This window comes from Triturus cristatus, chromosome 8 (assembly GCF_964204655.1).
Source record: "Triturus cristatus chromosome 8, aTriCri1.1, whole genome shotgun sequence".
Classification (NCBI taxonomy): Eukaryota; Metazoa; Chordata; class Amphibia; order Caudata; family Salamandridae; genus Triturus; species Triturus cristatus.
In genome coordinates, this window is record NC_140591.1 from 1,550,820,536 (window position 1) to 1,550,842,546 (window position 22,011).

The 22,011-nt window shown below is 45.3% G+C and overlaps 1 protein-coding gene across 1 annotated transcript in view; it reads right to left on the reverse strand.

Moving 5' to 3' along the window:
- Nucleotides 1-22,011, reverse strand: part of LOC146806121 (protein sel-1 homolog 3-like) — a 412,689-nt gene that overhangs the window by 238,717 nt on the left and 151,961 nt on the right. The window contains exons 4-5 of the mRNA XM_085620586.1: nt 5,114-5,240; nt 771-892 (exon numbers count right to left, since the gene is read on the reverse strand). Of these exons, the coding sequence (XP_085476712.1) occupies nt 771-892; nt 5,114-5,240 (249 nt within the window). The remainder of the gene's footprint in view (nt 1-770; nt 893-5,113; nt 5,241-22,011) is intronic.

Here is a 22,011-nt window from a genome sequence, read left to right on the forward strand (position 1 = left end):
GTCAAACCTCCTACCCTGCCCAGGGCAAGGTGGAGCTCCATCCGCAAGGGTTTGCCAGATGCAAGATGTTCCAGCCAATGGACAAGTATGGGTGTGCCAATTTAGTGAACCACGTCACCAGCCCAGCCTTCCTAATCTGAATTACGCCCGGGCCAACTTTTTTTAAGGTGAGATCATATAGAAGTGGCTGTAATTCCATGTCCTTCCTCACTGGTTCTATGCCCGAATCTTGTTCTTGACCCAGTCATATGGTCCTAAAAATAAAAATTTAAAAAGTCAGAGTATCTTTCTAGAATCAATTGCATGCGTGCTTCTTTGTCCCAAAATTCAGCTCTTCTTTCACTTGCAATAAGTGTTGACAAGGAAGCTAAATTCTTTAATGTACATTTCAAAACTCTGTGGTCAAATTCATGGACATAGTTGGTTTCATCTAGATTTTAATCTATGGGAAAGCTGATGACACAAGTAAAATGAGGAACCTGCAATTATTTAAGCAAGCGACCGATCATTCTTCCTAATGCTTCCTTTTAGTGTGTCAATGTTACCAATCAGGAATTGGAGTTCTTTTTGTCTGAACGGAGCTATGCAAACCTCAACAGCCCAAAATTTCGAGCCAAAAAAGTAAGAGTTGGTAGTTGAAGTACTTCGTCTTAGTTATCACCCCCTAGACCCCTCTTTCATTCTCCTTGAGACAACTCTGGTTTTTCTCCAGTTCCTCTAGTAAATCTCTACAGTGTACCTTAGTGCTAAGAGAAACCCGAGTACCTTACCTGTGTCCATCAAGAGCACAGCTGGAGAGGCGTAGTTGTTCTGCAGATCTAGATGGTACAGAAGCCCACAGTACTCAAGGGGACAGTAGCGTATTAGGTACACCCAGGTGGTAAAGGTACAGCTATCGCGAGACAAGAGGAGAAAGGCAAAATGAGCACAAATAAAGGGAGTTTTGTCAAAGAGCATACATCATGCACAGAAATACCATACTTCAGGAGGAACTGAGTGAAGCTTTGGTTTTCAATAACTTGTAATACCTGGAATACAATGACCTCCCACATAAGAAGACTGTAAAACTGAGTCTAGAACGCACCCAAATAGAACAAGCAATACTCTTTAAAAAATAACCATTTTCCGAGCGCTTTCTAGGCTTCCACCTCTGATCACCCAAAAAATATTTTAATTAACTCTGTATCTTTGTGCAAAGGCTTAATATGGACTCTGTATGCTAAAACATTCAAAGCCTTTGCTATATTTAATTTACTGAAATTAAATCCATCTAAAATAGATGTTTTCTTGTTTGTCAATCCCTCTTTTAACATCGCACCACCCTTATGTCTTAAGGTTCAGTTCTGGACAGTGCTAAATTTTAACTGGTGGTAGCAGGAGGGGCCCACGGCACTCTTTTTTGGGGACCGGGATTTCATTTTCCTCATCAGATTTTTTGCCGGAGCAAGACAGACAAAAAACACAAGAGGCAGAGAAGAAGGAAGAGAAAGGCGGAAAACATTGTGGCAATAAGAGAAAGCAGGGACTTGCAAGAGTGATACAGAGCTAAGGAGTGTATGGTGGTGCATGAAAGGAGCATGAGGTGGAATCAAGGCTACGCAGTCTTGGTATTCAGCACCCCAACATTCGATAGAGCCGGCCGCAGGCTTCTGAACAAAACTTTGAGCCCCAACACTTTTTCTCTTGGAAATTAAGCACTGGTTCTAGACATTTTGCTGTCCAGAAGTTTGGAAGAACTTGGGGATTCTCACTGATTTCTGTCTGTTACTAGCTTTTCAGAAGGTCAGATAGTCAAGACAAGATTATTTTCATCTAAACAGCTAAAGTATATGTTCTACTATTTGACAGTCAAAACCCCAGGCCACCATATAGATAGTACTTTCAAGGCTGGACTATGCCAAAGGATTGATCTGCGTCCCTCTGCCTTTCTACCAAAATGGCTTCTGCTAATTGGTAGCCAGACCGGTCACAGGCAGCATAATAAAACTCATATTAACCCAGGTCTGAATCTTCTGAGAGGGCTCCAGGTGGAGAATTGTGTCATGCTTAAGTTTCTCTGTGTGGCTCACTGGACTGTTCATGATGACAACCCACATTTTAAAGCGACAAGATAACAGGATTAGACGCTGGCCCACTTCTTTCTTTCAGCCAATGCGAAACAGGTGGACTTTATTTGGTCTCCTGATAAATCTTTTTTTATGATCAAACATTGAGTGAGTCCAGGAGGTTAGGGATAGTTCTGATTGTGTGACTTGACAAACAACGAAGCATAGATTTTGTAAATTGTTTGTCCATACGTCGTGAAGGATGAGAGCAGAAATTTAGGAATACTTCCTGTGAAGTTGAGAGAGGATGACCTGAGCCTTTAGGCTGGTGTTGCACAGCTGGAGACTTGGTAATACTTTTAGGTTCGCTAGGGGGCAGGTACCAGTGCATTGGGTCTCACAAGGCGGAAGTGCTAAAATCCTGATTTGGAGCAGGTGTCTTGATGAAGTGATTTTAGATTGTAATTTACTGGTAGAGGATTCTAGTGCTGGTGGTGCAGGGAGATATGATCTCTGTAAGGTAACTGTGCACATTTCATCATAGTGGGATGATGGGAGAGCTGATCTGGCAGGGTCTGCTTCTGCCCTGGAGTGCAGCTGATTCCAGGAGGAAACCCAACACTATTCCTGGCAGACTAATTAGAAAATAAGACCCATGCACTACCCCATATAGTAATTAATTTGGGATGTCAGACACCCCATACTAAACTCCCTCCACCGCTGAAGCATCCAGCCATAGCATGGTTTTTCTTCTCTTTCAGCAATCGAAGTGAGTGCATTTGCTTGGAAGTCCTGTGATGTCCAGCTGCTTTCCTGCCCTGCCTCTTCTTTGTGGTCTTACTTCTGGCAGAGCCTTTCACAGCCAGTGCATCTCTCTGGTGCTCTGGGAGGAAGTGGAAGTGACTCTCCTTATCTCCTCCTTTCCCCTTCCTTTTGGTCTGCATGTGATTGGCATTTCAGTTGAGTGTCTTTTGTCGGAGCATGTCAATCAACAATGACATGGTGGTACTCAATAAACCACAAAGTTTTACTACAGCCCAACACATTTATACCTGTTTTTTTGAAGGGTGGCAATGTAGAATCTGCAAAAAGTTGGAAGATGTATAATTCTCAACTCTGGTGGCACTGCAGACGTATTTATGGTGCCTTAGGTGAGGGAAACGCTGCCATTGGATACATTTCCATTTCCACCATGGGCTCCACCAGTGTGACTCTGCCAGATAAGAGGGAGCCTCAGCCATCGCAATTAGGGTGACTGGTCTATCACCATTGTGCTGGCCTGAATGCCTTTCAGGAAAAGGCTGGAATGGAGACCCTACCGTGCCCTGATATAGGGAACCTATCATGTGGTACTTATTGTAAACCCATGCTTTGGGACAGCCACGTTCGCTGCAGGTAAGAGCGGGAGGGTGGGTGGGCCAGGTGAGGGGGGATTTTGAGAGACGACCACGAGGGAAAATTAATTATTTATTAAATTTTTCCTCATGCTTGTCTCTCGAAATCACCTGGCCCCACCGCTCATACCTGCAGCGGCCGCGGCTGATTTGGGAAGTATGTTCCGTTCCCATCTTTACTGACAGCACTGGGTGATCTCTTCCTGGCCGGGTGCTTAACTCAAGTTCAAGGCATCTCCAACTGACCTGATCATACCCCACTTGATACTCTTATGTATGATAGACTGCAAGCGGCATGCAAATACAAATTCCCCATATTCCTCCAAGAACCTCCATCCTTTAAATCTTTGTCGCTTCCACTGGCCTCCTGAATACGAAGATCATAGAACTGCATCTTTGTAATGCTGATAACTCAGATAACTAGATGATCCTCTAGAGACAGGTGGTTCTTATATTTTCACAGCCCAGTCTTGGTAGGTGATGGGAAATTCTGTGGTCCTTTCACCGGGGCATTATCTCTCAACAACAGATGCAGAGGGATACATTTCAACAGAATTGTCACACCCCATTAAGCTTGATGAAATGGGGAGTCAGGATCTAGATGCAAAAGATGCAAATCTGCAGAGGCGGTTATCCTACATCTTACATGTGACCCTTATATGTTAATACTGGTGTGAAGTTGTTATAAGGGTGTGAGGTTCATAATGATAAACACAGTTGTATCACTGGACCCTAAAAGAGGTCTGATAGGTTCAGTAACAGCACTCCCGACGAACGTAAGTACATTTGCAGCTCTTTCCAGACTGGTTGCAAAAGAGAGCTTGCCAGGTGTTGAGGTTGGGGATCAGCAGTTGTCATAATGAGCTATCTTAGTTATTGAACAATTAGAAACCTAAGGTAAAGTGATCCTCAAAGGTCCAGGCCTAAAGATGACTGATGGGCCCTACAGCAGATTAACAAATAGTAACACTTGATAACAATATATTCTAAAGGATAATAAACTGTGCCCTCATTATTACAAGACTATGTGTAATATGCATGACAAAGACTATTACAGAATTATAATATGTATGCTACTAAAATTATGTATTAGTCATAGCAATATGAACGAATCAATATGATCAATATGATCCTATATAAATTAATAATTAATAGAGAATAATAATAATAATAATAATCCACATTTGTAAAGCGCGAACAATCACCCTAAGGGTCTCTAGGCGCTGGGGGCCGTCGGGAAGATTAAGCAAGCTATTGCCCAGAGTCACATGGTGCTGGGCGACTCTGCCACCGGTGCCGGGGATCGAACCGTGATCCCCAGATTCCAGAGTCAGTCGCCCTGGCGGCACCACACCTCTTCCCAAGAAAAGATATTACTGTACTGGCCCTTGCAAAGTTTTGTCATTTAAGGGAAATATAAATTAAAAACAAAGACTTTCTGTCAACAGTGTGTTGGATTTCCTACCAATGTTTATCCCTCAAAGTTGGTGCGCCCATGGTGGGTAGAGACCATTTGTGAGGAAACCTTTGCTCCCATGATAGACCAGCACTCATGTGGCAGACCTGTAGCTGGTGGCCAAGAGGCTCCTAATCTTGTTCAGTGCCTAATGTGTTATTACAGTCAGCAAATGAAGAACTTCCACACAAAGCTAGTTAGAGGCATGCGTGACATACTGGACAGAGGTAGTGATGCTTTTTCGCTTGGCCTCAAGCACCTGGTTGTTGTAGGGTCCAAAGGTTCTTACGATTCCATAATTCTCTCCAGTGCAGGCATAAAGGAATGTCAGCAGCTGACCCACTTCTGCAGGCAGAGAAGGAGAAAAGAGACCAAGTTAATTCGTGTGCCCAAAGAAGAGAATCTGAATAGGACACTGAGATATGGAAAGTGCAAAAACATATGAGTATTGACAAAGCCAATGCACCTGGAAGCCCAAAGTGCATACTGTTAGACCTGACAGCCTTTGTTGTGGTCTTCACTCAAACATTTTCCCTTATTACCTCCCGTTTGCTGAAATTAGTTTTATTAGCTTTAGGACTCTGTGCACTTTATCACTGCTAACCAGTGTTAAAGTGCTTGTGCTCACTTCCCTAAAACATGGTACAATTGGCTTACACCTGGTACTTTTAATTTACGTATACGTCACCATATATGGTACCACAGGTAGCTAGGACCTGTAAACTAAATGCTACTAGTGGGCAGCAGAACTCAATGTGCCACCCACTAAAAGTGACCTTTTAACCCCTTCGGTGCGCAGGACGGCCGGGAGCCGTCCTGCGCCACAGTGCTCGTGAATGCAGGACGGCTCCCGGCCGTCCTGGAACATGGAACCGGAAATCCCTCTGGTGCTGGCACCAGAGGGATTTCTATTTCTCCCCTGTAGCCTCTGGAGCTGGGGAAGAGCTTCCCCAGCTCCCAAGGCCCCCCAAGGAGGGATCCACCCACTAGACACCAGGGAGGAGGGAGCAGCCCCTTGGGCAAGTAGCCCCCAATAAAGCCCACTAAACACCAGGGATTTTGTTTTTGCGCATTTGTTTTTAGGGTGGGGGCTGCCCGAAATGGGCACACCAATGCTCCCACCCCCACCACCATTACAGCCTGTCTGCCCCCCAGTAGCCCACAATCTGCCCCCCCCCCCCAAGGGGCCGAAAGCCCACTTGACCACAGGGATTTTTTGTTGTCATATGTAATTAGGGTGGGGGCTGCCCAAAATGGGCATGTCAATGCTCTCACACCCCTGCCACCATTGCAGCCTTTCTGCCCCCCTGGGGGGCAGATGGGGGCAGTAGCCCCCAATCTGCCCCCCCCCCCAAGGGGCCAAAAGCCCATTTGATGCCAGGGATTATTTTGTTGCCATATGTAATTAGGGTGGGGCTGCCCAAAATGGGCATGCCAATGCACCCCACCCCACCACAATTACAGCCTTTCTGCCCCCCTGGGGGGCAGATGGGGCAGTAGCCCCCAATCTGCCCCCAGGGGGGGCAAAAAGCCCACTAGATGCAAGGGATTTTTCTTTGGGCAATTTGAATTAGGGTGGGGGCTGCCCAAAACGGGCATGCCAATGCCCCCCCACAAAAATAACACTCTTTCTGCCCACTCGGGAGGCAGATGGGAGTTGAAGCCCCCAATCTGCCCTCTCGAGGGGCAGAAAGCCCACTAGAAACCAGGGATTTTTTTTTTGTATTCATGTAGGGGTAGGGGCTGCCCAAAATGGGCATGACAATACCCTAACCCCCCCCTAGAGAAATTCAAGTTTTTCTGCCCCCCATGAGGGAAGATGGGGGCAGTGGCTACTGATCTGCCCCCTGGGGGGGAAGAAAGTCCACTAGGCACAAACGATAACGGTGGCATTTTTTATGCGTGGGGGCTGCCCAAAATCGGCATACCAATGCCCTCACCCCCACAAAAAATAGCCACAGTCTTTCTGCCCCCTTGGGGGGCATATCAGGGCGAAACCCCACTCCCCCGATTCCTCCTAGGGTGGCAGAAAGCCCACTAGGCACCGACTTTTTTAAGCAATGTGCCTACCTATAGATTTCGGGCCCTAGTGCAGCTGGCACATAGGAAAACCTAGCAAACCTGTAATTTTTTTAAAACTAGACACCAAGGGGAATCTAGGATGGGGTGACTTGTCTGGCTCTCACCAGGTTCTGTTACCCAGAATCCCTTGCAAACGTCAAACTTTGTAAAAAAAAAACACATTTTCCTCACAATTCTGTGGGAAAGTTCTGGAAATTGTGTGAATCCACAAATTTCCTTCTACATAGTATTCCCCCAGGTCTCCCGATAAAAATGGTACCTCACTCGCGTGGGTGGGTCAAGTACCCGCGACATGCAAGGGCCCAAAACCTAGTGAGGCGACATAAAAATTACCTATCACAAACTAACCTGGTTTTCAAGGGGGGTCCCGTGCGTTTTTGGCCCCGGGCTCAGCGGTCATCTAGGGAAACCTACCAAACCCGCACATTTCTGAAAACTAGACATCCAGGGGATTCCAGGGAGGTATGGCTTGCGTGGATCCCCCAAAGTTTTCTTTCCCAGAATCCCCTGCAAACCTCACATTTAGCTGAAAAAAACTCTTTTTCCACACATTTTTGTGTGGGAAAGTTGTGGCATCACCGGGCTGTAACAAATTTCCTACCACCCAGCATTCCCCCAGGTCTCCCGATAAAAATGGTGCCTGACTTGTGTGGGAGGCCCAAGTACCTGACACAGGCAAAGCACCAAAACGTATCGAGGCGACATCAAAATTGCCTATCACAAAACGACCTGGTTTTGCAAGGGGGGTCACCTGGGGTTTTGGCCCCGTGCTCGGCGGCCAGCTAGAGAAACCTACCAAACCCACACATTTCTGAAAACTAGACTCCCAGGGGATTCCAGAGAGGGTATGGCTTGCGTGGATCCCTCAAAGTTTTCTTACCCAAAAACCCTGCATATCTCAAATTTAGCAGAAAAAAATCACTTTTTCCACACATTTTTGTGTGGGAAAGTTATGGCATCACTTGGCTGACACAAATTTTCCCCCACCCAGCGTTCCCCCAGGTCTCCCAATAAAAATGGTGCCTCACTCATGTGGGATGCCCAAGTACCCGTGACGGGTAAGGGCCCAAAACGTATTGAGGCGACATCAAAATTGCCTATCACAAAATGACCTGGTTTTGCAAGGGGGGTCACCTGAGTTCCTGGTCTCATGTTCGGCGGCCAGCTAGGGAAACCTACCAAAATCACACATTTCTGAAAACTAGACACCTGGGGCATTATAGGGAGGTATGGCTTGCGTGGATCCCCCAACTTTCACTTACCCAGAATCCCCTGCAAACCTCAACTTTAGTTGAAAAAAACACTTTTTCTACACATTTTTGTGTGGGAAAGTTGTGGCATCACCGGGCTGACACAATGTGGAAAAGGTGATTTTTCAGCTAAATTTGAGGTTTGCAGAGGATTCTGGCTAAGAAGAAGTTGGGGGATCCACGCAAGCTATACCTCCCTCTGATCCCCCGCGTGCCTAGTTTTCAGAAATGTGTGGGTTTGGTAGGTTTCCCTAGCTGGTGCCCAGCACGGGGCCAAAAACCCAGGCGACCCCCCTTGCAAAACCAGGTCGTTTTGTGATAGGCAATTTTGATGTCGCCTCAATACGTTTTGGGCCCTTGCCTTTTGCTGGTACTTGGGCCTCCCACTTGAGTGAGGCAACATTTTTATGGGGAGACCTGCAGAAATGCTGGGTGGTAGGAAATTTGTGTCAGCCCAGTGATGCCACAACTTTCCCACACAAAAATGTGTGGAAAAAGTGATTTTTTCAGCTAAATTTGAGGTTTGCAGAGGATTCTGGCCAAGAAAAAGTTGGGGGATCCACACAAGCCATACCTCCCTCTAATCCCCCACGTGTCTAGTTTTCAGAAATGTGTGGGTTTGGTAGGTTTCCCTAGCTGGCCGACAAGCACTGGGCCAAAAAACCCAGATAACCCCCCCCCCCTTGCAAAACCAGGTCGTTTTGTGATAGGCAATTTTAATGTTGTATCAATAGGTTTTGGGCCCTTACCTGTTGCTGGTACTTGGGCCTTGCACACGAGTGAGGCACCATTTTTATCGGGAGACCTGGGGGAACGCTGGATGGTAGGAAATTTGTGGGATTCCCTAGCTGGCCGCCAAGCACGGGGCCAAAAAGCAAGGTGACTCCCCCTTGCAAAACCAGGTTGTTTTGTGATAGGCAATTTTGATGTCGCCTCACTACGTTTTGGGCCCTTGCCTGTCGGGGGACTTGGGCCTCCCACACGAGTGAAGCACCATTTTTATCGAGAGACCTGGGGGAATGCTGGGTTGGTAGGAAATTTGTGTCAGCCCAGTGATGCCACAAATTTCCCACACAAAAATGTGTGGAAAAAGTGATTTTTTCAGCTAAATTTGAGGTTTGCAGGGGATTCTGAGTAAGAAAACGTTGGGGGATCCATGCAAGCTATACCTTCCTGGAATCCCCCGGGTGTCTAGTTTTTAAAAATGTATAGGCTTGCAACGTTTCCGTAAGTGCCGGCAGAGCTAGGGTTCAAAATCTACAGTTGGGCACTTTGCAAAAAAAGGCTCAGTTCTCACTGTGAAAATGTGATGTGTCCACGTTGCGTTTTTGGCCGTTTCCTTTCGCGGGCACTAGGCCTACTCACAGAAGTGAGGTGCCATTTTTCTCTGAAGACTTTGGGGAATGCGGTTTGGGTAGAATTTTGTGGATCCACGCAGATTCCAGAACTTTCCACCACAGAAATGTGAGGAAAATGTGTTTTTCCAACAAATTATGAGGTTTGCAAGGGAATCTGGGTTACAGAACTTGGTGAGAGCCAGACAAGTCACCCCATCCTGGATTTCCCTGGGTGTCTAATTTTCAAAAATGTATAGGTTTGCTAGGTTTCCCAAGGTGCCGGAAGAGCTAGGGTTCAAAATCTACATGGGTCCGTTTTCATTGTGAAAATGTGGTGTGTCCACGTTGCGTTTTGGGACATTTCCTGTAGCGGGCACTAGGCCTACCCACACAAGTGAGGCACCAGTTTTTCTCGGAAGACTTTGGGGAATGCGGGGTGGGTGGAAGTTTGTGGATCCACACAGATTCCAGAACTTTCTACCACAGAAATGTGAGGAAAATGTGTGTTTTTTTGACAAATTGTGAGGTGTGCAAGGGATTCTGGGTAAAAGAACCTGGTGAGAGCCAGTCAAGTCACCCCAACCTGGATTCCCCTGGGTGTCTAGTTTTAAAAAATGTATAGATTTTCTAGATTTCCCTAGGTGCCGGCAGACCTAGGGTTCAAAATCTCCATCAAGGCACTTTGCAAAAAAGGGTTAGTTTTCACTGTGAAAATGTGGTATGTCCACGTTGTGTTTTGGGCCATTTCTTGATGCGGGCACTAGGCCTACCCGCACAAGTGAGGTAACATTTTCCTCAGAAGACTTTGGGGAATGCTGGGTGGGTGAAATTTTGTGGATGCATGCAGATTCCAGAACTTTCCACCACAAATGTGAGGAAAATGTGTGTTTTTTTGACAAATTGTGAGGTTTGCAAGGGATTCTGGGTAAAAGAACCTGGTGAGAGCCAGTCAAGTCACCCCAACCTGGATTCCCCTGGGTGTCTAGTTTTAAAAAATGTATAGATTTTCTAGATTTCCCTAGGTGCCGGCAGAGCTAGGGTTCAAAATCTCCATCAAGGCACTTTGCAAAAAAAGGGTTAGTTTTCACTGTGAAAATGTGGTATGTCCACGTTGTGTTTTGGGCCATTTCTTGATGCGGGCACTAGGCCTACCCGCACAAGTGAGGTAACATTTTCCTCAGAAGACTTTGGGGAATGCTGGGTGGGTGAAATTTTGTGGATGCATGCAGAATCCAGAACTTTCCACCACAAATGTGAGGAAAATGTGTGTTTTTTTGACAAATTGTGAGGCTTGCAAGGGATTCTGGGTAAAAGAACCTGGTGAGAGCCAGTCAAGTCACCCCAACCTGGATTCCCCTGGGTGTCTAGTTTTAAAAAATGTATAGATTTTCTAGATTTCCCTAGGTGCCGGCAGAGCTAGGGTTCAAAATCTCCATCAAGGCACTTTGTAAAAAAAGGGTTAGTTTTCACTGTGAAAATGTGGTGTGTCCACGTTGTGTTTTGGCCCATTTCTTGTCGCGGGCACTAGGCCTATCCGCACAAGTGAGGTAACATTTTTCTCGGAAGACTTTGGGGAATGCTGGGTGGGTGAAATTTTGTGGATCCATGCAGACTCCAGAACTTTCCACCACAGAAATGTGAGGAAAATGTGTTTTTTTGGACAAATTTTGAGGCTTTCAAGCAATTCTGGGTAACAGAACCTGGTGAGAGCCAGTCAAGTCACTTCATCCTGGATTTCCCTGGGTGTCTAGTTTTAAAAAATGTATAGGTTTGCTAGGTTTACCTAGGTGCCGGCAGAGCTAGGGTTAAAAATCTACATCAAGGTACTTTGCAAAAAAAGGGTCAGTTTTCACTGTGAAAATGTGGTGTGTCCACATTGCATTTTGGGCCATATCATGTCGCGGGCACTAGGCCTACCCACACAAGTGAGGTACCATTTTTCTCGGAAGACTTTGTGGAGCACGGGGTGGGTGGAATTTTTTGGATCCACGCAGATTCTAGAACTTTCCACCACAGAAATGTGAGGAAAATGTTTTTTTTACAAATTTTGAGGTTTGCAAGGGATTCTGAGTAACAGAACCTGGTGAGAGCCAGTCAAGTCACCCCATCCTGGATTCCCCTGGGTGTCTAGTTTTACAAAATGTATAGGTCTGCTAGGTTTGCCTAGGTGCCGGCAGAGCTAGAGTTCAAAATCTACAGCTAGGCACTTTGCAAAAAAAGGGTCAGTTTTCACTGTGAAAATGTGGTGTGTCCACGTTGCATTTTGGGCCATTTCCTGTAGCGGGCACTAGGCCTACCCACACAAGTGAGGCACCAGTTTTTCTCTGAAGACTTTGGGGAATGCGGGGTGGGTGGAAGTTTGTGGATCCACACAGATTCCAGAACTTTCCACCACAGAAATATGAGGATAATGTGTGTTTTTTTGACAAATTGTGAGGTTTGCAAGGGATTCTGGGTAAAATAACCCGGTGAGAGCCAGTCAAGTCACCCCAACCTGGATTCCCCTGGGTGTCTAGTTTTAAAACATTTATAGATTTTCTAGATTTCCCTAGGTGCCGGCAGAGCTAGGGTTCAAAATCTCCATCAAGGCACTTTGCAAAAAAAGGGTTAGTTTTCACTGTGGAAATGTGGTGTGTCCACGTTGTGTTTTGGGCCATTTCTTGTCGCGGGCACTAGGCCTACCCGCACAAGTGAGGTAACATTTGTCTCGGAAGACTTTGGGGAATGCTGGGTGGGTGAAATTTTGTGGATCCATGCAGATTCCAGAACTTTCCACCACAGAAATGTGAGGAAAATTTGTTTTTTGTACAAACTTTGAGGCTTGCAAGCAATTCTGGGTAACAGAACCTGGTGAGAGCCAGTCAAGTCACTTCATCCTGGATTTCCCTGGGTGTCTAGTTTTAAAAAATGTATAGGTTTGCTAGGTTTACCTAGGTGCCGGCAGAGCTAGGGTTAAAAATCTACATCAAGGCACTTTGCAAAAAAAGGGTCAGTTTTCACTGTGAAAATGTGGTGTGTCCACATTGCATTTTGGGCCATATCATGTCGCGGGCACTAGGCCTACCCACACAAGTGAGGTGCCATTTTTCTCGGAAGACTTTGGGGAGCACGGGGTGGGTGGAATTTTTTGGATCCACGCAGATTCCAGAACTTTCCACCACAGAAATGTGAGGAAAATGTTTTTTTTACAAATTTTGAGGTTTGCAAGGGATTCTGGGTAACAGAACCTGGTGAGAGCCAGTCAAGTCACCCCATCCTGGATTCCCCTGGTTGTCTAGTTTTACAAAATGTATAGGTCTGCTAGGTTTGCCTAGGTGCCGGCAGAGCTAGAGTTCAAAATCTACAGCTAGGCACTTTGCAAAAAAAGGGTCAGTTTTCACTGTGAAAATGTGGTGTGTCCACGTTGCATTTTGGGCCATTTCCTGTAGCGGGCACTAGGCCTACCCACACAAGTGAGGCACCAGTTTTTCTCGGAAGACTTTGGGGAATGCGGGGTGGGTTGAAGTTTGTGGATCCACACAGATTCCAGAACTTTCCACCACAGAAATGTGAGGATAATGTGTGTTTTTTTTACAGATTGTGAGGTTTGCAAGGGATTCTGGGTAAAATAACCCGGTGAGAGCCAGTCAAGTCACCCCAACCTGGATTCCCCTGGGTGTCTAGTTTTAAAACATTTATAGATTTTCTAGATGTCCCTAGGTGCCGGCAGAGCTAGGGTTCAAAATCTCCATCAAGGCACTTTGCAAAAAAAGGGTTAGTTTTCACTGTGGAAATGTGGTGTGTCCACGTTGTGTTTTGGGCCATTTCTTGTCGCGGGCACTAGGCCTACCCGCACAAGTGAGGTAACATTTTTCTCGGAAAACTTTGGGGAATGCTGGGTGGGTGAAATTTTGTGGATCCATGCAGATTCCAGAACTTTCCACCACAGAAATGTGAGGAAAATTTGTTTTTTGGGACAAACTTTGAGGCTTGCAAGCAATTCTGGGTAACAGAACCTGGTGAGAGCCAGTCAAATCACTTCATCCTGGATTTCCCTGGGTGTCTAGTTTTAAAAAATGTATAGGTTTGCTAGGTTTACCTTGGTGCCGGCAGAGCTAGGGTTAAAAATCTACATCAAGGCACTTTGCAAAAAAAGGGTCAGTTTTCGCTGTGAAAATGTGGTGTGTCCATGTTGCGTTTTGGGCCATTTCCTGTTGCGGGCTCCAGGCCTACCCACACAAGTGAGGTACCTTTATTTCTCGGAAGACTTTGGGAAACGTGGGGTGGGTGGAATTTTGTGGATCCACACAGATTCTAGAACTTTCCACCACAGAAATGGGAGGAAAATGTGTTTATTTTACAAATGTTGAGGTGTGCAAGGCATTCTGGGTAACAGAACCTGGTGAGATCCACACAAGTTACCCCAACCTGGATTCCCCTGGGTGTCTAGTTTTAAAAAATGCACAGATTTTGTAGGTTTCCCTAGGTGCCGGCAGAGCTAGGGATCAAAAGCTACAGCTAGGCACTTTGCAAAAAAAGGGTCAGTTTTTACTGTAAAAATAAAGGGCCTCATGTAGGTAGCCAAATACCGGTCGGTAACGGCCGATTTTCGGTAATTATACCGTTACCGACCGGTATTTTGGCTATTGGTATGTAGGGGGACAATTTTTGGTTTCGGAATTTACCGAATCGGTAAAATTACCGAATCGGTAACTTTTCCGAATCGGTAATTTTACCGATTCGGTAAATTCCGAAACCAAAATCGAGATGTAGGGGGAGTGTGTGGGTGTGTTTAAGAGTCGGTATTTACCACCAACTAATAGTTGGTGGTAAATAATTAATGGATGTGTATGGGCATTTTGAAGCGCGTAGCAGTGTGCAATGTGGCATACATACATGCCCTTAGGGCATGTATGTGTGCCACATGTGCACACATGGCCGAATCAGGGGTGCAACAGGGTGTCAATGTGACACCCTGCCACCCTTGCATGTGTTCCCCCCATTACCGAATCGGTATTTACCGATTCGGTAATGAGGCATACCTTCCCATCAATGGGAAGGTATGCCTCATTACCGAATCGGTAAATACCGATTCGGTAATTACCGAATTGTAACAAATCGGTAAAAAATACCGACTCATTACCTACATACGAGTTACCACTTCTAAAATACCGATTCGGTAACGTTCGGTATTTTAGAAGTGGTAACTGGTATGCTACCTACATGAGGCCCAAAGTGAGGTACCATTTTTATCGGGAGACTTAGGGTAACACGGAATTGTAGAGCAACTGTTATTACCTATTGACTTTCGATGCATTTCTGCCTTTCAAGTGAAAGACAATGTGTGAAAAAAAAGTCATTTTGAAAAATGACCTAAAAGTGTCATGCTAGTATGGTTACTCATAATTTCGGAAATGTGCATATATCTACTGTTTCTAAACTCTATTTTTTGTTCCAATTTCAGAAATACATAGGTGTCTTTCATACCGATTTTTCCATGTATATATTTTCCCAAATTAATTGCTAAATACCCGTAACATAATGAAAAAACATTGCAAGACGCTACTCAGTTATTGGCTCTGGGGTCATCGGGTTCTTGGTGAACCTACAAGTCCTATATATCCCCACAATCAGAAAGGTGTAGTGGATGTAATTGTATATTGCTTTTAAAAAGCTGTCACAATTAGAAGAAGTTACAGGTGAAAACGTTAACACAAATGGCTGTTTTTTTTCAACTAATTTTCAATTTTTCCTATATTTAACTGTTAGTTTCTATAAAGAAACCTTGAAGGGTCTACACAAATGACCCCTTCCTGAATTCAGAATTTTGTCTACTTTTCAAAAATGTATAGCTTTCCAGGATCCATTATTGCTTTCATACCCATTTCTACCATTAACTTGAAGGAGGTTGAAAGCACAAAAAATAGCAAAAATAGGCTATGTCCCAGAAAAATGTCAAAACTGTGTAAAAAATGCTGGGTTTTTTGACAAAAGTCTGCTTGTCTCTGAAAGCTGCGAAGATGGTGATTTCAGCACCACAACCCCTTTTTTGATACTGTTTGCAGGGGAAAAAACAGACGCTTTCATCTGTAGCCCTTTTTTCCCATTTAAAAAATAAAATAAAATACAATTTGCTGTATTTTGGCTAATTTCTGGGTCCCCTCCAGGGAAATCCACAAACCCTGGGTACCTTTAGAATCCCTATGATGTTGGAAAAAAGGATGCATATTTGGCATGGATACGTTATGTGGTCAAATAGTTACAGGGGCCTAAGCACGAACTACCCCAAATAGCCAGAAAAAGGCTTAGCACGAGGGGGGGGGGGGGGGGGAGGCCTAGCAGCGAAGGGGTTAAAACAAGTCTCAGGCCTATCAATTAAAAAAGCCTGTAGTACAGTTGTAAACTGCCAAATTGACCTGGCAAAAAAAACTTTTTGCTAGGCCTAAACTTTCCTTTTTAACACATTCTAGACACCTGTAGAGTAGACCCTAAACAGATCATATGGCAGGGTGCAGTGCATTTAAAAAGCCGAACATGTGTTTTTAAGTTTTACATGTCCTGGTAGTGAAAAACACCTAGATACATTTTTCACTACTGTAAGATCTACCTCTACTAAAGGATAACATTGGGTGACCTTATTATTATGCCTGTTGGAGTGTGCTTGGGACTGGGGTGGGAGTTTGTATTGGGGTTCAGGAAGGGACCTGAGTTGGGGCACAAGGTTGGGCTGGTTGGGAGGCTGGAGTGAGTGAGGAGGCTGCTATTCTGGCAAGCAATCTCTGCATGCCAGATATTGAACTGTAAATGGCACCCAGAAATGTAACCATTTGTTGCATTTGGCAAATAAGGCCCTGGATGCCGTTTATTATCACAGACTGGTCTACAGAGATGCTGTGTAAGAGGTCAATGGTCTCATGGCTCAGCGCAGCCAGGATGATGGGGCAGGGTGTTAGGCTCCGGTGAAAAGATTATCTTAAATGAATTTAATAACCCACTGGATAATAAATACAAAATAAAACTAAATGAACAAGAAACAGAGAAGGCCAACAAAACACCTGACTTCACTGAACAAGCATTTGAATGCAATAGGTCTCGCATTTACTCGAGTTTGAGCTATTGGCATTGTAAATGGCAATGCCTTTTTTATGTTTTGGTTTTTAAAACATAAATAAAAGGCATTGTCATTTTTTTTTAACTTAAATAAGCATAGCGCCATCTTCACGGACACCGCGCTATGCAATGCAATAGGTGTTGATTTTGGTATTGTAAATAACAATGCCTTTTAATTTTTTAAAAGACATTGCCATTTACAATGTCTATAGCTCAAAATAATGTCATTGCAAGACATATTTCATTGTAAATGCTTGTTGCTTCTGTTGACGTGCAGCACTTGTGCTGTGTCTTCGTGAATCTAAGAAATCACTATGCACAAGCTCAAACTGATTGCTTTTACAGCGCTTTTTTTGTCTGTAGACAATGGGTTGGCGGGCAGGGAGCGCACGTAATAAATACCCAAACGCTACTTCCGAATTTGAAAATACAATCTCTCATTATCTATAAACATATCAGCACTGACTTGTTTTGATCAGACCTTGGAGGACCGAAACAAGATCTTTCCAAATACGTCATCTGGGTGTTGCACACAATCCCCTGCCACCAACCGTTGTTTGAGAGCCTGCGACCTGCATCCAACATAAAAAATAAGCAGGTGCATTAACTCTTCGATCACCCTTACTTTAACTGCCACATGTGATAACTTGCACGTGAAGCACTGTGATCTTCAGCTGAAGCATTCAAGCCCTGGGCTCCCTCGATGGCGCTGGAAACTCACTGTAGATCAGACCGTCCCCATTGGCAGTGGCTCGGAGAGCTAGACCACACGCTTTTGTTGAGACACGGAGGGGTGGGAGGGAGTATTTGCCTTCCATTCCATACAGTGGTTGTACAAGTGTGAAATTTATACTGCGCATACCTAATGAGAACGCAGTGGAGCTCGGTGCGTTATCACAGTAAAGAGACTGCAATGTGTGATCTAGAAGCGGCATCTGTCCATGGAGTGTTGCTGCTGCAGTCTGCTGTAAACACGTGAGGTGTGCACGCAGAACAGAAGTGTAGGTAGCACATATATTACCCTGTGCTAGTAAATGTGGCCCTCTTACGCGGGATGCCGAAAATATAGTATTCAACTACAATAGAACCGAACAAACACCAGAAGATACATGTGGCCCTCTTACGCGGGATGCCGAAAATATAGTATTCAACTACAATAGAACCGAACAAACACCAGAAGATACAAAGGTACCTTTGTGAAGATTGTGCTGTCAGAAGAAGGGGTGCGCAGGCATTACATATGTGGTTGATTCTTGACATGTAGTTAGCCATCCTGTTGTGGATGACTTAAAGGGGCCATCAAGTAAACTACGTCATAACTCAAACCCCCAAGCGGCCATCTTGAAATAGAGCCGCATTCTAGAACTATTGACGACTGTTGGAGATGCTGACTAAGAACTGTTTTCTCAACACTGGTGAGCAGCATGCATGCTATAATCCTATGCCCTATTTGTGTAGAGAATACGTGCATGGCTGTATAAGTACATGTGGATGTCACACCTGGGCGCTGTTACCATCCCAAAATTCAGCCGTGCTTTAGAGAATGTAGGAGCCATAGCCGTCAAGCGTGACAAATTCCCTTCCTTAAAACTGCTCTTTTCAGGTTGAGGAGACCTGGGTAGAATCGGAGCCGCACTGGGAACTAAAAGCAGACCCGAGAAACAAGTTTACCCCAGCCCCGCACGGGGCTATGCAAAAGAGTGTAGGACGCAAGCCTGGGCATCTAATGGGCTTAGGGCAATGAGACATCAAACACTTTTGGAAACAAATGGTGCGCGTGCCCGCCCGCGCCACAGGGAGCGATCTGTTTTCAATTATCGCGCCTCGTGTCTGGGCACGATAATTGAAAACAGATGTGGCCCGTGCAGGTAACCGACACCAATAGGCCGTGGGTGGAGCAAAGGTGGGACATGCACCTGCCTTTGCCCAATTGTGTGCTGTCTTTCTCAGAAAGACGCACGCAAAGCCCAATAGCCCTGTAACGAAAGCTGACCACACGCACAAGCACGTGGTCAGCTTTCAGAAGCCCTACAAGAAGTCTTGCGCTGCGCGTGCAGTGCTATGCACTGCAACGCTAGGCGCGAGACCTAAAAAGTGCTCAGGAACAATGTTCTGCTGCAGAATAGCAAAGAATCATGGTCTAGGATGGAGCGTGTTTGATAGTGTGGTATGTGCAGGTGTAAACGACAGGTGTAAGCCACAGGAATACTACAATACTACAATGCTACAAAACTACAATGTTAAACATGTCCCTCCTTCGGCATTCCGCCACTGGACAACTTTAGCACAACTGTAAATAAAAAAAAATGAAGTTTCCTCACTGCCACACTTTTCATGGCGGTGCGACCACCATGAAAATTGTGGCTGTGAGGAAACGAAGGGGGCCTACAGGGCCCTCTATTGCCTCTGCCCCATGGGGTGCATGCAGGGGGGCATATGTTGTGTCCCCCTATGTGCATGCACCCCCAGTTCCTGCAGGCATGGACTTTAAGTCTATGCCCTGCAGGAATGGCCTTTGAAGCTCCCATTGCGGTACCTTTTTCAAGGGCACTGCAGTGGGACCGCCAAAGAACTGCCCGCCAAAGTAAAAATAAGCTGTACTCTGGCAGGTGGTCTTAAATGGCTTTGGCGGTCTTGGATCAGGGTGGGAGCATGGCGACCCGCTCCAAGACCACCAAAGTCATAATAAGGCCCTTAGACTTGATCCATGACATTAGTCAACTAGAGGTCAATAAGAGCTAGCCTGACATGTTTCCATTTTCTGACATTAACTTGTAGCCTCAGTTTTGCTGCATGGTTTCGAACAAGTTGAACTCTATTAAGGAGTTTTTGGGCAGACCATATTTATGGCACAATTTATTTTATTTATTTTTTTATTATAACTTATAAGGCGCAACAGCTACCCAAGAAGGGTTTCCCGGCGCCGAGATACAGCAAGACAACCATAATTAGGACCAGAAAACAGGCTGATCGAGTTATTGCTCGAAAAGCCAGGTCTTAACGTGTTTACGGAACCTGTCATAGTTTTCCTCCTTTCGGATGAAAAGGGGGAGGGCGTTCCAGTGAGTAGGGCCGAGGAAGGCGAAAGATCTGCCACCCATTCTTGTCAATTTAAATCTAGGGATGCAGAAATGTGAAAGTCATTAAGAGCGAAGACTGCGCTTTGGATAGTAGGGCTGGGCTAAAGATAAAAGATAGTTAGGTGCCGTGCCCGCCTTGATTTTAAACATCAAGGTCAAAGCTTTGAAGCGAATTCTGTTGTCCACCTTAAGCCAATGGAGTTTCCTCCGATGAATTGAGACCCCAGAATTTTTCGGGATTTTACAGAGTAGCCGGACTGCAGCGTTCTGAACAAGTTGCAGTCGGTTTACTACCACTTTGTTTGAGCCAAGATACAATATGTTTCCGTAGTCAGGCCGAGAAGTAATCAAAGCATTGACAACGGTCTTCTGAGTAGAAAGGGGCAACATCCATATGATTTTCCGTAACCATTTAATAATGGTTAGACAAAGACCCACTACTTTGTTGGCTTGTTTACTCATAGAAAGAGTACTATCCAGAATAAATCCCAGGTTACGCACATGGGTCACTGGGGAAGGAATAGTGGCCAGCTGGACCGGCCAGTGGGAGGAATTCCACAGATTTTGCTGTTTACCCAAAAGAAGAACCTCCGTCTTGTCTCCATTTAACTTTAGTTGGTTGCTGGTCATCCAATTCAGGATGTTTTGCAGCCCCAACTTAAGGGGAGAAGAGGAAGAGGAACCGGGTTCTGAGAGGGAAAAGATAATCTGGGAGTCGTCGGCGTAAGTCATCAGGGTGAGTCCTGATTTTTCAGCAATATCAGCTAATGGTCTAAGATAGATATTGAAAAACAGCAGACTCAAAATGGAGCCCTGAGGCACGCCGTGGGAGATTTCAGGCTGTGGAGGAATTTATTTGAAAAGTCCTGCCGCTCAGAAAGGACCGAATCCAGTCCAGTGCCTTGCCACGAACTCCATTCCTACACAGTGCCTTGATAAGGATTTCATGTGATATCGTGTCAAAGGCCGCGCTTAAGTCAAGGAGTACAAGCGCGACCCTCTGACTTTTATCAAGTAGGTTTCTGATGTGTTCTGTGACTCCAAGGAGAGTGGTTTCTGTGGAGAAACCAACACGAAAACCCGATTGTGAGGGGTGCAAAAGAGAATGTTTTTCCACAAAAGAGGCTAAGATCGAGTGAACATGTCTCTCCAAGCATTTAGAAAAGGCGGGGAGCAGGGAAATAGGTCTGTAATTTGCCAGGCACTCAGGCTCAGCCGTGGGTTTTTTAAGCAAAGGCGTAACCATGGCATGTTTCCAAAGGGTAGGGACATATGAACACTCTAATGAGGTATTAAGCGTGTCAACAATGACCTCTAACGATTTATCATCCAGTAGTTTTAGGATTTTCACCGGGATAGGATCCCTAGGAGAGCCAGACCTAATATTTTTAAGTATGGATTTCATTGAAACGACCGTGATAGGGGGCCATGCTGTTAAGATGTTATCACCCGAAGAGACGAACTCACAGTCGGTGGAGAGGGGTGACACAATATTGTTGGTGGAGATGTCCCTAATAATTTTCTCAATTTTTTCCACAAAGAAACAGCCAAGATCTTGACACTGTTTCGCGTCCAGTGGGGGAGGTGACGCTGAGGTATGAGCTCCAGCAAGATCCTTAACTAGATTAAACAGAGTCTTTGATTTATTGGAAGCTTCCGTAATAGAAAGAGAGACAAAAGAAGCGCGCGCTTTTACGCAGGCAGAATGGTATAGATTTCTAGCCTTGTGATAAATGCTTTTAGTATCAGAATCGTAATCTTTACGCCATTTGCGCTCCAAGACCTTGCATCTTGCTTTTTCCCTTTTTAAAAGATCATTGAACCAGGGGGCAGGAAGGCGGTGTCTGTTAACTTTATTAGAGATGGTGGGTAGACAATGATCTGCAGCCTCACGGAGCCATTTATCAGTGTCTTCCGCCAGGCGGTTTATGTCGTGAACCTTCCTGGGGGGGTTTGAGTGAAGTGTCTGGTTTAGTTCCACCGGGTCCAGTAACTTCCAATTTTTACTCAATGTGGCCGAGGCAATTATTTTAGAGTGAGTAGTAGGAGGAAATTTGATACTCAATTTAATAAGATAGTGATCTGACCAACAAGTGGGAGAAGTATTAAGAAAATGGAGCTCCGTCATATTGGAGAAAACGGGGTCAAGTAAGTGCCCTTTTTTATGGGTCGGACCCGTATTTATTAATGCTAAATTTAGGGCCTTTAAATCGTCCAGCAGATTGACACACGCTGCAATAGACTGGTCCTCCAAATGTAGGTTAAAATCACCGATAAG